General features: G+C 40.9%; 1 protein-coding gene across 6 annotated transcripts in view; it reads left to right on the top strand.

Annotated features, from left to right (window-relative positions):
- Positions 1 to 14,880, top strand: part of epha3 (eph receptor A3) — a 96,354-nt gene that overhangs the window by 2,445 nt on the left and 79,029 nt on the right. For all 6 annotated transcript variants that reach the window (XM_034134387.1, XM_034134383.1, XM_034134385.1 and 3 more), the window contains exon 2: positions 5,798 to 5,862. In XM_034134387.1, coding sequence (XP_033990278.1) covers positions 5,798 to 5,862 — 65 coding nt within the window. The remainder of the gene's footprint in view (positions 1 to 5,797; positions 5,863 to 14,880) is intronic.

Below are 14,880 nucleotides of genomic sequence, written 5' to 3'. Positions count from 1 at the left end.
AAAAGATAAAGCTGCTTATCTTATAGGGTTGAACTATTTAACAGTGTTGTTGCAAATGGATCATCCCGCTCTATAAATCTGATTATGCTCCACTTTCCAGCCTCAATCACAGGTCAGATCTATCGTCGTTGTCTTCACTGAAGCAAGAAATCATAAGGCAGATCATAAAGTTATAAACTTTCTGAGCTGGGCCACATTATCCTCATGGAACACAGTAACAAATAGAACTTTCACCACCACCGTATACCAGATTTTGGATTGATTCACTACTTTCTAAAATTCACTTTAAAAGTCACTCAACGTGCCATGGAGTGTGCATATTCTTCTTTTTATAGTAATAATTATTTTTCTAATATTCATATTTAGACGACTGGCTCGAAATCCTACGTCAGTGTTCACACGAGTGAAAATAAAAAGTATACTGGATTTCATTTTTATACCGACAGTCTGCTGCCGATTTAATCTCGCCTGTAACGCGCAGCGGATCATGGAGGAGTTTTCAGAGTTACAAGGAGGACTGTTTACAAAGTTGAAAATCGATAATCATAAAAAAAATCTTGTGTAAATTACATCTATAGCCTTTATTTAATTGATATCACTAATTTAGAAAACCAATTAAAGACCGTCATTTTTCAACTTGGACTTAATGAGACTTTTCAGAGACCTAACTTGGAATACTTTAATCATTATTTTACATAACAAGTAAAGAAACATACATTAAATGGAAAACAAACCTCATCTGTGAACGGGATGCTGGGGAATTCGTCTAATTATTTTTATTATTTCCTTTCCCATTTATTATTAGCAACCTATAGAGGTTATGTATCTTGCAATCTCGTGCTCGCTCTTGGCACCGTGCCTTCACCAACATTTAAAAAAAAAGAATCTGTTTGGCTTTCATGAGGTCGTTAAGATCGTATATAAAACTTTGGGGGAGTGTTGAAGGAAATGCAGAGGAAATCCCTGAGAATATCATTTGTTGGCGCGGGTGCATTAGCTAGAACTTTGGGGCACATTTGACATATCAGATATTATCTGAAAACATTTTCCCACATATTTAATCGAACAAATAAATAAATAACGTTGTGAGTTTCCTTAGCTGTAGTGCAGCGAGTTCCCTTTGCGTGCCTTGGTGGTGTGATGTTGGCCCGCTGCGGGGCGTCGGGAGGCCTCGGGTATTTTTAGCCGGCTGTAGGGAGCCTTGGCCCGGAGAGCCCGGCGCTGCAGCTCCGCTGGGACGGATGGGCTTTCGTGAGCGATGGTACCTTTCAGAGGTGCTGGAAATGTGCTTACACATGCCCCTCCTTTAAAAATAAACCATGTCTTCTACAGTATATCCCTGTATTTGTTTGCCAAACATTGAGCTGATGATGGAGAGTGTCATCTTCAGTTTAACAGCATCTGTTTCAGGCTTCACATTTAGACACAAAAGAAGGTTTGTGTGTGTTTCTGTTTTTTAGTGTATATGGGCTTATTTGTAGAGATATTAGATTATACAGAATGTGTGCAGAGGTGCTGTATGCCCTTATTTGAGTCTTGAAGTCTATGTGTTTTAATGCATGTATGTGAGAAGGTATAGGGGTATAGAAGCAAGAAAGATAGATAAATAGAAAGAAGGAAAGACAGATACAAAGAAAGAACGAAAGAAAGAAAAGAAAGAAAGAAAGGGGAATGGGGGCAGAGGGGTTGGGCGAGCAGCAGCAGCAACATCAGACAGAGCGACTCTGCACTTGAATAATTCATAATGGGAGGTGAACACTTCACCCTTTAACACAGACACAAGTCGCCTTGCTTTGCCTGCACTGCGGCCTGCCAACCTGCACACAGCCAGGCTGCAGCCCTCAACACTTTGTTCACAGCTACAGGGGCGATATTACTCAAACATATGCATGCAAGTTTTTTATTATAGCCCCCATCTATTCTGAGTGGAGTGACTTAGTCCATATGGAAGGCTCTCCGCTTTACTGATCAAGCCATGTGTTGATTCTAGCCCATGCGTCTCTGACTGACAGCTTCTTCGTCTGCTCATCCCACATTTTAATTGTGTCTGTGCTGTGGCTGAGGATTACATTTCCATCTGCTGTGAATCGTTTTTTCCCCTTTTCTTTCATATCATCATATTTTACTGGAGGTGAGGGTGTATTGAATTCAAGTATCTGCTACCCATTAATGGCTAACTTAGCTGTTAAATTATGAGAACATAGACATCAAAATAGGCACCCTGTAGATCTCTGCTCCAATGTTTCCTGTTAATATTTCAACATATGCTATGCCAAGCGATAGTAGGTCACTAGCAATTGGAAAAAATGGCATAGCTACGTGACGTGTCTCTTAATCTATTTGCAAGGTGCTCATTATATTTACTGGCTGGGTGATACAGTATACAGCATGCATTCCCATCAGTTTATGAAACCTCTCAGGACATTTTAGCTGCCTGTGGCATGGAGTCTTCTCATACTTAAGGGTTTATCAGGGTCAGTTTTTGTGTGTGTGGGCGTCTTAATGTTATTGGCCTATGGGTATGAGTCTGTGTATTGATTCACCTGTTTCTACCTCTGTGATGTTGTGCTCCCTCCCAGACAGGCTGGTTCAGTTTGCTATTAATACTCCTAGTTCCCGTTCAGAGGCACTCCCTGATGGGGCAGGGGCTATATGCTTGGCTGACGCTAGCTTGCTAACCGACTGTGTGTGTGTGTGTGTGTGTGTGTGTGTGTGTGTGTGTGTGTGTGTGTGTGTGTGTGTGTGTGTGTGTGTGTGTGTGTGTGTGTGTGTGTGTGTGTGTGTGTGTGTGTGTGTGTGTGTGTGTGTGTGTGTGTGTGTGTGTGTGTGTGTGTGCGTGCGCGCGTGTGAGCGAAAGTGAGAAAGACTGTTTGTGTATGCTCTTATTTTGTGCCTTCTTTATGTGCGCATGTGCGGGGAAATGTGTTTTGGTGAGCATCAGACGTAGTATATACATACAGTCAATGTGTATTTGTGTGTTTTTATGTCATTTTCATTGTGAGTGGAAGCTGGTTCTTCTATTTGGTATCTTAGCACACATTTATGTGTTTTATTGTGTGTTAACTGCTCTAGTTTCCTGGATGGGGCGCATCCTTTGGTGTGTTTTTAGTGTTTTTAGTGACTGTGTAGCAGTGTTTATGCATGCATTTGAGAATGTGTATGAGTGTGTGTGTGGGTGCTGATTTCCCCAGCCAAGTGCAGCTGGAGGGGGCTTTTTTTTCCTCCTGCGATATGAGAGCCGTCTAATTTTCTGCTCTCAAATTCCCCCGCTCGGCTCAATTTGAGTGGTGGGCTCGGCTCGTTGAGAAATGTAAATTGGAAGCAATGGCCCTGGATGCTGAGCTGCTATTATCTGACATGAACAGATAGCTTCATTAGACTCTAATAGGAACGTGTCTACTGCCACTCAACTGGCTGAGTGGCTCAGCATGGATTCAGCACAGGTGAGCTTCAATTCAGAAGGTTTCTCAGTCTGGAATTTGATAATAAGTCTCCCTGTGTGTGTGTGTGTGTGTGTGTGTGTGTGTGTGTGTGTGTGTGTGTGTGTGTGTGTGTGTGTGTGTGTGTGTGTGTGTGTGTGTGTGTGTGTGTGTGTGTGTGTGTGTGTGTGTGGTGTGTGTGTGTGTGTGTGTGTGTGTGTGTGTGTGTGTGTGTGTGTGTGTGTGTGTGTGTGTGTGTGTGTGTGTCTTTCAGGCTCTTTTCTGGCCACACTGGCTGATAGTTATCAGACTTGCCTGAAGAACATTTGGATTTCTATCTCACCCCTTGTTCTAGTGTGAAACAACAATTACTTGGACTGGCAAATTCACTTTTCTCTGGAATTGTAGTTTTTGTTGCTGTGAGGGAGTTCATTTTGTTGGACTGAAATAGTTTTCCCAGTACAACAGGAATCCTTCATGACCCACAAACACTCTCTTTAGCTGTCTTTGGAGATATGTACGCTCCTGCTTAGTGAAGCTTTGAATGGGAGAGTACAGGGAGATTGTATTCCTCATATTTTACAGTGAATAGAGTTACAGCTGCAGGGCCTGACTGCACTGCTGCTTCACTTTGTTGTGTGTGTATGTACTCGCTTGGGTAAGTGTGTGTAAGTGTACACTTGTTTGTGTGTGTTGAGCTGAGGACTGAGTTGCTCTCAGCAGGATGAGGAAGGGGCTGAGTCAGTTTCATGCTCAAGCCTAAAGGAAGAGACCTTTGGAATGGTGGAACTATATTGTTTTACCATCTGTTTACTGTGGCGGGTTATTTATATTCTGCTTTTTCATGCAGGTCACTCGGTGTGCATGTTATTAATCCCACTGACATGGAAATTCGTGTTTTTTATAGTGATTACAAAAAAATATGGTACAGTAAATAAACATGAATCACTTTAGCATACCCTTTAACAATTTTTACCAGAAAACAGGCTTTTAGGAAAACATTAAAAAAATTAACAGAATATCTTTATGGTATACATTTTTTACAATTCCGCCTACTAGTTTATTTGTTCATGTCAAACTAAAGCAAGGCATCATATAAGTTTTGTCTGGCTTCTGTTTGGCAGAAATAATGACAAAAAATAACAATAAAAACTCAACATAGAATTGATTTATTATGAATATTTCCAAGTTACTTCCACTAGTTTTTTGTAGCAGTATAAACAGTTTCTGTATTCTGCATTTAGCTTCTGTTTTATGATGATCCCAAACAGTATCTGGGGATAATATGCAGTTTTTCTTCTAACGTGGGGAATCCATACAGCACCATGATGCATTTACATTCCGCTCTCCCTATAACACTACTGACAGTTGTATACAATGACAATAATTCACACCACTGCATGTGAACATACTAAAAATAGAACATTTTGTTCCTCATTAATTCTATTCTTGAGGAAGACTATCTATGTTAGAGTTTTTTTAGCCATTGTATATAAAGGGTTGGTAAACATAATGTAAATTAGCCCCAAACAATTCCTCACCCTAAATCATATCATGATTTTACTTTGGCATATTCACCAAATGTTCACCATAAGAAACCCAAAGCCTTAACTTGTTTCATCACGCTTTAAAAGCTTCGGATTTGTCATGTTCCATCTCTTACAAACGGATTTCCATCCTTCCATCTTGGTTTCGGTTTGATGTGAATGAATTATAGGTGGGACTCGTATTTCCTTTCATTATAAATTGAGTTATACTTTGTTTTCAGTATGACCAATCGCATTTCTGACGACCTTGGAAACTGGCGATTGCATCGGAAATTGATGAAGTTTTGCTTTACCTGGTAACAGTCCAATCACCATTGGTGTGTGGTGTGTGTGTGTGTGTGTGTGTGTGTGTGTGTGTGTGTGTGTGTGTGTGTGTGTGTGTGTGTGTGTGTGTGTGTGTGTGTGCGTGCGTGCGTGCGTGCGTGCGTGCGTGCGTGCGTGCGTGCGTGCGTGCGTGCGTGGGTGCGTGCGTGCGTGCGTGCGTGCGTGTGTGCGTGTGTGTGTGTGCTTATAAGAAACTGGTTTAAAACTATAAGACAAATAAAATTAAAATAATGGTTGTGTATTTTCAAAAATGGCTCTACTTCAGTTCAATGTTACTTCAGGATATCTGTGTTGTAGCCAGAAAACCTCCGCTTCGATTCTTCACAAGAAAGCCGCTACATTTTCTCTAGCATGCGATATGGGTGGCGCATGTGTGTGTGTGGCAGCTGCGTCAATAAAGTCATGATCAATGCTCGTTGGTGATCCCCCCTGTGGGAATAGAAGAAGACTAATTGGGGCTAACAAGGACTAGATATTCATGTTTTCTCTTCCTCTTCTTCTCCACAGTCAACCTGTTAGACTCTAAAGCAAGCCAAGGGGAGTTGGGATGGATTTCCTACCCACTGCATGGGGTGAGTATCCTCTGTCTCTACATCAACCCACATCATTTCTGAACATGCTTACATTTGGGTGGGGGGGCAGATCCACCAACACGCACTGGATGTTGGATTCAACGTCACACCACATGAAATCCGGATTTTCAAACTCCTGTGGTTCTCATTATGTTATGTTGACCCAATGAGCCAAGAGCAGATTAACCCACTTCTCTTTAGACATTTTTCTGTCCATTCTCCGTCTCTTAGGTTAAGGGGTTAAGCATTCGGGGCTCGCCATATGGTCAAGATGCTTAAGGGAAAATGTACTCTGTGTTTGTGTGCTTGAGTGTGCGTGTGTTTTAAGTAAGATTAAGGCATTAACAGATTTGAGGTTGTAGACATAAAAGCATACACACAAGAATGTAGATAAGCCCCTTTTAAGTGAATATAACATCAACAACTGATATAATTTGACTTGTGTTGCATGACAAAATAATGGTGCCATTGTTGGGATTTCACTTGTTAATCCATTTGTTCTACACAACACGCACAACCTCATTCTGTCCGTCACACATGCTGTAACACAGTTCATTTAACACACATTTTACAAGTTTGTCAGTGTCATGCGTTGATACAATTAACTTTTTTTATTCACTATACTGTATATATTTTGGTGTTGAAATACTATTTCTTTTTTCCACCGCAACAAAACAATACAATAACATGTGAGAATTGTACAGCTTTTTTTTAAAACAGCTAGCAATGTTGCAGCAACAAAGTTCCAAACATTTGAAAAAAAATCTCTGCAGCCTCATCTATCAGCCCCTCTCTCTCTGCTACCCCTTCACTGGGCTCTCCCTCAGTGTTTATTTGCCTAGCTAGTTAGACTACTGTGCCTTAGGGCTGGCCCACTGACACACACACACACACACACACACACACACACACACACACACACACACACACACACACACACACACACACACACACACACACACACACACACACACACACACACACACACACGCACACACACACACACACACACACACACACGCACACACACACACACACACACACACACACACACACACACACGCACTCACACACACACACACACACACACACACACACACACACACTTCCTATTTTTTTTTTCTTTATTAAGTGTTAGAATTACTCCTTGGCAGTGGCTTAAGGTAATCCAGTCATTTGTTCCGTGGAGCTGCCAAACCTTGTTTCCCTCGGCCGTATACAGCGCTGGTACCGTTTCTGTTTGAACCACAAGGAAAAAAAGGACCCTATAGAAGAAAAAAAAAACAGTGTGCTCTTTAAAGTCATTTAGTCTGAAAACAATTGCAGGCTACAAAACAATAGCGTGACTATTTGAAAGGAAGAGATTGATGTTGCGCTGATAGAAGTTATTCACGTGTAGGAATATCCGTATACCAATATCGAGGACTTGATCCAGCGCTGGACGTAGGAATGTGTGGCGGAGGTTTTGCAGTGTTCACAGTGAGCTCTGCTTTATTTCAAGTGATTTGCTTTGAATGAGTTCAGATGAAAAGCGTGTGGTTATACAGTTCATGAAAATGCGGCAAGAATAGAAGCCAATGTCAGCCTTCAATGAGAATGACTCCAGAAAGAGAGGGGATAGGAGAGGATCAGAAAGAGGGAGAGAGAGAGAGGAAGAGAAGAGGTAAGAGGGAAGGACAGCAAAGGCTGAGAGAGAGAGAGAGATATTGCTGATGATCAAGTCCTCAAGGTGAATCATCTGTAATTACTCACGTCATCCACTGACTGCACTCCGATAAGCAGCCTGCCCTGGGAGACTGCTGCTCACAAATGATTTCTCATAATGTGGCTGTGGCACTGAGCCCTCACACACACACACACACCCAAAACACTCATTCACATTGATGGAGAGGCCGCAGCTATTGGCCTACCGAGACACACCGTGCTCCGGTCAGAACAAATTAAGAGCTTAGCTTCCCCAGGTTGTTCACTCCAGGGCCACAAGCAGACTGACAAGTGTGTGTGTGTGTGTGTGTATGTGTGTCTGTGTGTCTGTGTGTGGAGTGTGTGTGATCCACATACCGTTATCTGTCTGGGAGGCAGGCTGATTGCTGAGAAGTGTCCAGGGGGCTTAGTATTTCACAAGACTAAAGAGTGTTAGAGATTACATTCTTGTGTTCTTTGAGAGCATTCTTCAGCAACAAACCAACACCCCAGACACGGGCTGTGCATACCAAATAGAATTATTGGGCAAAACAAAGTAAAGTCAATTTTAATAGGAACCAATAGGAGGAATAGAGTTCCAAAGCTCTGGTGGCTTAGTCGTAATTCACAATGTGCAGTTTGGTTTGCTCACTGCCATCCTTGTAAGAAAACATTTTTGATGTTGAATAAAACTATAAAATCTTCCATATACTGTAGGCTTCAGTTTGTCTGGCTTTAACTATTTGATTGGCTCATTTTATTGAGTGATTTGATTGCATTGGACTTTTTTGGATCGCCTGATTTGATAGGCCAGATGGATCAACGATTTTAGTTGGATTTATCATTTTTATTAGCCATTTGTATTACATTATTTGATTGGCCCATTGGATCCAGTCATTTGGTTGGGCAATTGGAATGAGCAACTTGATTGGCCTATTGGATGGAGCCATTTGATTGGCCCATTGGATTCAGCTAATTGATTGGCTCATTTGATCAAGTCATTTGTTGTCCACTTGGAACAAGGCATTTGAATGTCCCATTGGATCAAGTCATTTGATTGGCCTCTTGGATTGTCAATTAACTTTTTTGTTCATGCATAGGCTCAGTCTCCACAGGACTGTAGTAAAGCTAAGTAACAATGGCATCGACTGAGCTTTTGTGTCTTCATAAAATTGATTGACATCTATAGAAAAAAGCCAGCAGTCTCAGTGTGTGAACTCTGTTTAATCTGTCAGCAATAATAAGAAATATTTAACACAGACATTCACATCTAACAATCCAATTCTAAGGGCTGGAAGAGGAGAGTGGGGGGCCCATACACAATATAATAGCATGGCTTTTTATATTGTGGACTATGTCCACCACTTCAGTCAGGCAGCTTTCTGTGTTTAAGTGTGCTGTCAGAGTACAGATTTCTGTTTCAACTTCTTTAGTCACCCATGGGCTCTTAAAGCCCCCCATACACTGCTGCTACCCCATCTGGGAAATCAGCCTGACCAGCATAAAACGCATCCCCTGCCCCCCAGACAGAGAGAGAGTACAGAGAAAAGCCCTTCCATAAACGAGGATTAGTAGGGAGGGCAAGGGACCATAGAGGAGGAAGACGAGGGTGAAGTTTAAAGTGTATTAGTAGTTACTTTTCTTCCTGGTAAGACCAGCTGATGCAAAAATGTTGATTGACGTAAAGTCTACAGCATGACAACACATTGAAATTGTATCAAATACACCTGTTAGTACCAGAAATGCGTTGATATTCCCCCCTAACAAAAGAATATGAGACCTCAGCATAACTAAAAAGCACAAACAAACTACAAAAAGGCAAAGTTTCTTTGGAATGTATTGTTTCCAGAATTATTTATTGTTGCAGATGTGTCCTTGAGCAAAGCATAGACAAGGATTAGTAATGCAAGCTTGACGCCTTTTACAAAAACAATAATAAGAGGAGGAATGAAGTGTGCGTTCAGTGTTCCTTTTGTAAGGCCGGCTGATGAAATGTCCTCTGACAGATATGCCACAGTTGTCGTGCCAGTGACCCCACTGACCTTTATGGAGCCCAAGAGCTGCACACTTGTTGGCCCCTACAGTTTTTATGATTTACCCCTCTCCAGCTGTAGCTTTTTTAATGGACACTTGTAAATACTGCAAGTATTCTGCCAATATTTTATTTTAAAGCCCCATATAGTATCTCAATGTCCAAAAGAAGGACAACAATCTAACATCTCAACTATTTAATAATATTAAGTGGTGTAACATATTCTGAAAAACTCACATTCATTAAAATAAAACAATATAAACATATTTTCTATATTAATAAAACAAATTATTTTCCAACCCAGAGCTTACTTCTATACAAATTATTGTTTGAATATATATTTAGCCTCATTCCCATCCCAAATAACTTGCTAACAGATGACAATTGCTAGAATAGAGTCCAGTAAGAACGAAAACCTTTTGATAAGGGTTTAACCAAACCTACTGACACCCTCTTTAAAAATATAGCTAACTTTTAAACCTTAGAGAATAGGACACCCAATTGCAATCTTCCTTAAATATGACTAGTCTTGGTAAAATGCATTATTAACCTATACTGGTCAATATACTGGCCCATTAACTCCTGTTGACCTGGGTGTCTTTGAAGTGGGTGAACTGGTGTGCTGACTTGGTGCCTCTGAGACGTGCCTGTTGTAATGATATGAGCAGATCAGGTTACAACACTCCATTTTACTGTCCCTTTAGCTGCTTCACCTACCTACAGCACAGCATCAGAGAAACCAGTGGCAGGATCACACCAAACTACGCCCCGACGGTGACCATCAGGGTTCGGTGTCAGAGGTCAACAGGACTGGTGTAGGGTCCTCGTGCTGTTATATATCAATTAGAGGGCACGGAGAGGAGAGTTACGAAAAGAACAAACTGACTTTAGACCTTTATTTATGCTGGTAAACACATACACTCTTTCACAGATTCACAGTGGGAATCGCCTCTGGTGGCGAGAAGTTATAATGCTAAAAATGTTGCCTCTGGATTTTCATTTGAGATAAGAGAAGTCAAATACAGATCCACCAAATGATTTTGACTACCCAAATTTGCTCGTACAAATCCCTAAACCCATCTAAGGACATGTGTTTTGCAGTGTGCAACTATGCTTGCACATGCCCAAACAAAGTAGATATTTTGGGAACAATTTATCTAAATAATTTCTTTAGCCAACAAACGTAATAATGCATTAATTAAAATAACTAAAACATGTACAAATCCAAATGTGATACCATGATATTCGTGTTTTATCGTGTTCCTGAAATGTTTCGACTGTCAAATTATTTTATTTTAATTTATTTTAATTTCGGTAAGAGTGTTCTCGACCAGTCTTACCATTTTCTCTCACATAGGGGTAGGCAAAAATGAGAGTATACATGAATCCAAGAGATCACTCTGTAGTAAGAAAACAGGAACAAATCCTGGATACGAACATAAATGAGAGGTTCAAATATAACTTCCTGTGTGAGGCCAATTGTCATCAAGTAATCTGGCGTTTTGCTGAACAGTCCAACATGTTTTCCAATTCGCCAATGTGCACAGAACATGGTAAACCTTGAATCTACTGTAATATACATACATACATACAATTGATACCCCTACAGTCCGTCGAGAACTCTCCAACATGATATTTTTTTCTGGATCTGGATTATAATGTTGAGATATTCTCTGTTTATTCCACACTCCTTTATCCTCCTTGTCAAGTAAAGGACAGAACACAAGTCTTAACTAACACACCCAGGGAAGTGATTCAAGGTTGTTCATTCTTATGATGTAATGTTGTGTATGATGTGATTGGGAAGAGGATAGCTGCATGTAATTGATGCTATCCTCCAGAGTGGCATCCTCACATCATAGCGGAGGTCTGATTTACTTTGCCAGAGACTTTTTCAAGTCAAGTCATCTTCTCTGGAATAGGATATAGCATGCCTAACACACACGCATACATACGTGAAGACGCACACACACACACCTGGGTTTGGTTTTGAACCGTGTGTGTTTGGGGTTCGGCAAACTTCAGACCCCTGCCAAAGACAGCTTAAAAGCAGAGAGCAATCACTCGCAGTCACTTTAGATTTAGGCCAGTTTGCATCATATTGCTGGACATGAAAGTACATAAAGGGATAAGACATAAATCCTGCAGCTCTCACAGACATCTGCTTACAAAGACTGGGTATTATGCACATACACACACACCAATCCATGCAGAAACACAGATGCACAGATGCACACAACATGTTCATACTCGGGACGGCCTGTGAAGCGTAGTTCATGTTCAAAAAAACACACACACATACACACACACACACACACACACACACACACACACACACACACATACACACACACATACACACACACACACACACACACACACACACACACACACACACACACACACACACACACACACTTTTGCAGTCGATACAGACATCTAGACAGTAATGCACACACACTGTGCCCTCCACCCTCAGGCCACTTGTTCCGTTAGAAACCAATTTTGCCAGAGTAGCTCACTTTTTAGGGTAAAGGAAAATCAAACTAGGTAAAGTAAATATAGCAGTGATTTTTTTCTAATAAATGGGGAAGCAAGGGTGGACATTCCAGAGTATTACATTTTGGAGAGTTGCCTGGATTATGTTCGGCAACAATTTTTTTTTTTTCACTTTTAAGTAAGTGCTGTGGTCAAAGTGCAATACTTTGGCACCAGTGTTGCCTGATGTACTAAACAATATGTTCCTGCAACAAAACTGCATTGTCAAAGTGTTGATGTTCACGCCCTGTGTGAAACAACAACAACACAACCGTAACTCATTTTTCTTAATAACGTGACTTATTTTCATTATCTTCTTTCTAAATAAAGTAGTTCTGTGGACTTAACATAATCAAGTATTTTTTGCATTTTTGTTTAGTTTTGTTTCAATTTACAAAGTTAACCAAGTCTTTAAAACTGCCACTCTAACCCAAGATAAAAACGAATTTGAGAATGCAGTTTAGTTGTATTGGAACGTTGAATTGTTGGAGTAAGGGTTGCACATTTTGAGCAGACATAAGACACTTTGCTGACTGGGTAGCAGAAATAGAGAAATACATAACATATTAGGATAATGATAAATGGTAATGCGCTATGATTTAGATTGAACCATTTGGGGGTTGTGGACTCTGTGTTCATATTTACAATCCTCAACAGATAAAGGAAAAGCTGTTATTTAGCCTTTTTTGTTCAGGCTTTGATGGCTCTGTATATTCACCCTAGGGCCATGGGTACAAACAGACTGTGAGCTGGGTGGGTTGGGCCTTTTTGTGTTGACGGTTAGCACACACCGTGTCCAAGTGTGGGGGCACAGTTCCCACTATCTTCTGTGCCGTTTTTACCATTCAGACCAAGACATTCTCTGCAGTGCAGCTGGCGTTGTGGAACAGTAGCAGAAGATCTAAAGTGTTTCTTTAAAAGTAAACTAAAGCTGAGAGTTTAAAGGTATTACCAAGGTTTAGGTGAGGATTAGGTTTAGAAGCACTTTAGTTAGGGTTAAGAACAGTTTGTGAGTTTGGGGCGAAAATAGAAATGTCTTTATTGAGTACTTATTAGATATATACATTTAGATATTTATGATATTTTAAACCATCACCTCTGCGCAAAAAAACTAGATTCATGGTTGTGCTGCTTTCAGTCCTAGCAGGGAGACATTGTTTAACCAAGACAGACATTATAAATGTGAAGCTGAAGCAGATTAGGATGTTATCTTTTCATTTAGTTCATGTAAGTACATTGTCTTATCAAACATCATGTCAACACAATCACTAATCATAGTGGCAGCTCTTCTCCTCCCGCCCCTTCAGGTTGTGTCAGGGTCTTTCACCAAATCTCTTTGCACGTCATCACATCATTATGTCTGCATACATTTTGCGTCAAGCTATTAAACTCATGAGTAAATTGAGGTGAAATGTTAAGATTAGCTTCATCTCCTTTATTTTTAGACCCCACTACATCCCCCTGTTATTGTTAGAGCTACAGAGAGCTTGGACTACACTGATGAATGAGGTGACGCCAAGAAAAGCATGACGGGGGAGACTAAACACCAACGGAATCTCTCCCCTCGATTTTTCTCTCACTTTGTCTCACCCTCCTTCTTCCTATTGCTTTTTTCCCAGCTCTATCTCTTTTACTTCCTCTACTTCTCCATTCTTTTTCTCCCTCTCTCTCTCTCAAGGGTGTTTCATTAACTTTACTGTGAGATGAAAAGCAAGTGGCCATCCTTCAGACTGAGAGCCTCTTGAACGCCTCACACTCATAGATGTGCTACACACACCACACACACACACACACACACACACACACACACACACACACACACACACACACACACACACACACACACACACACACACACACACACACACACACACACACACACACACACACACACACACACATGTAATGGAGAACCTAGACTTTCTTAGCTCGTCATTAATTTCTGTGTTCAGGCTGAAAGCACCTGCTGTGTCCGCCTGCTACGGCACTTTAAACACTTCACATGAGCCCTATGTTAATGTATATGTGTGTGTGGGTTTATGTTTCCATTAATGCTTGTGTGAAAGGAGCGATAATTCAGTTTCACTTACCCAGAAAGCGTTTCTCTTTCTCCCTCTCTCAGAAGAAAAGCATTCCGGCATACATTCATTCTGAATTTTCACGGAAAAAAAATAGAAAAAGCATCCATTTACACATTAAGGCTCATTCGTTCTAATGACTGTCTTAACCACAATGAGCCCAGTGTTTCAGGTGTTTGCCCATTCATCATCACTCCGATTCATTGTTGATTTGCCTGGACTGCGAAGCCAAAGCGCATGATCAATGAGTCTTCCCGCTGTGTCCAATTCAAAAGGAATGACCCCGCTTTCTTTTTCTCCTCTCCTCTCATTGCTTTCTCCCAGTGGAGGGAAAATGTAAGATAGACACGAACGTTCCTGGTATACACTCACATCTGTCTATACTTCGTAGATTCTTTTGTTTCATAGTGGATTCAGCACGTTTCCTTCAGTAGCAGTAGTACTGTGATGCAATTAACCAAGACTTGCAGCTTGAAAGTCCTCACTTGTAGAGAAAAAAACATGTTAGTAAAAGGGTGGAAAAAAACACTATAAGATTTCTGCTAATATTTAAAAGCAATTAAGCAGCTTCACACACATTTACGATGGGAAATCACACTTTATGGTTTTACTCTGAGATGTTTTCACAGCACGCTAATCGAGAACATTTGGCTAATGCAGCAAGTTTGCTTTTAATTAATTTGAGTA

This window comes from Trematomus bernacchii, unplaced genomic scaffold, assembly GCF_902827165.1.
Source record: "Trematomus bernacchii unplaced genomic scaffold, fTreBer1.1, whole genome shotgun sequence".
NCBI classification, from domain to species: Eukaryota; Metazoa; Chordata; class Actinopteri; order Perciformes; family Nototheniidae; genus Trematomus; species Trematomus bernacchii.
This window is presented reverse-complemented; position numbering and strand designations above follow the sequence as displayed.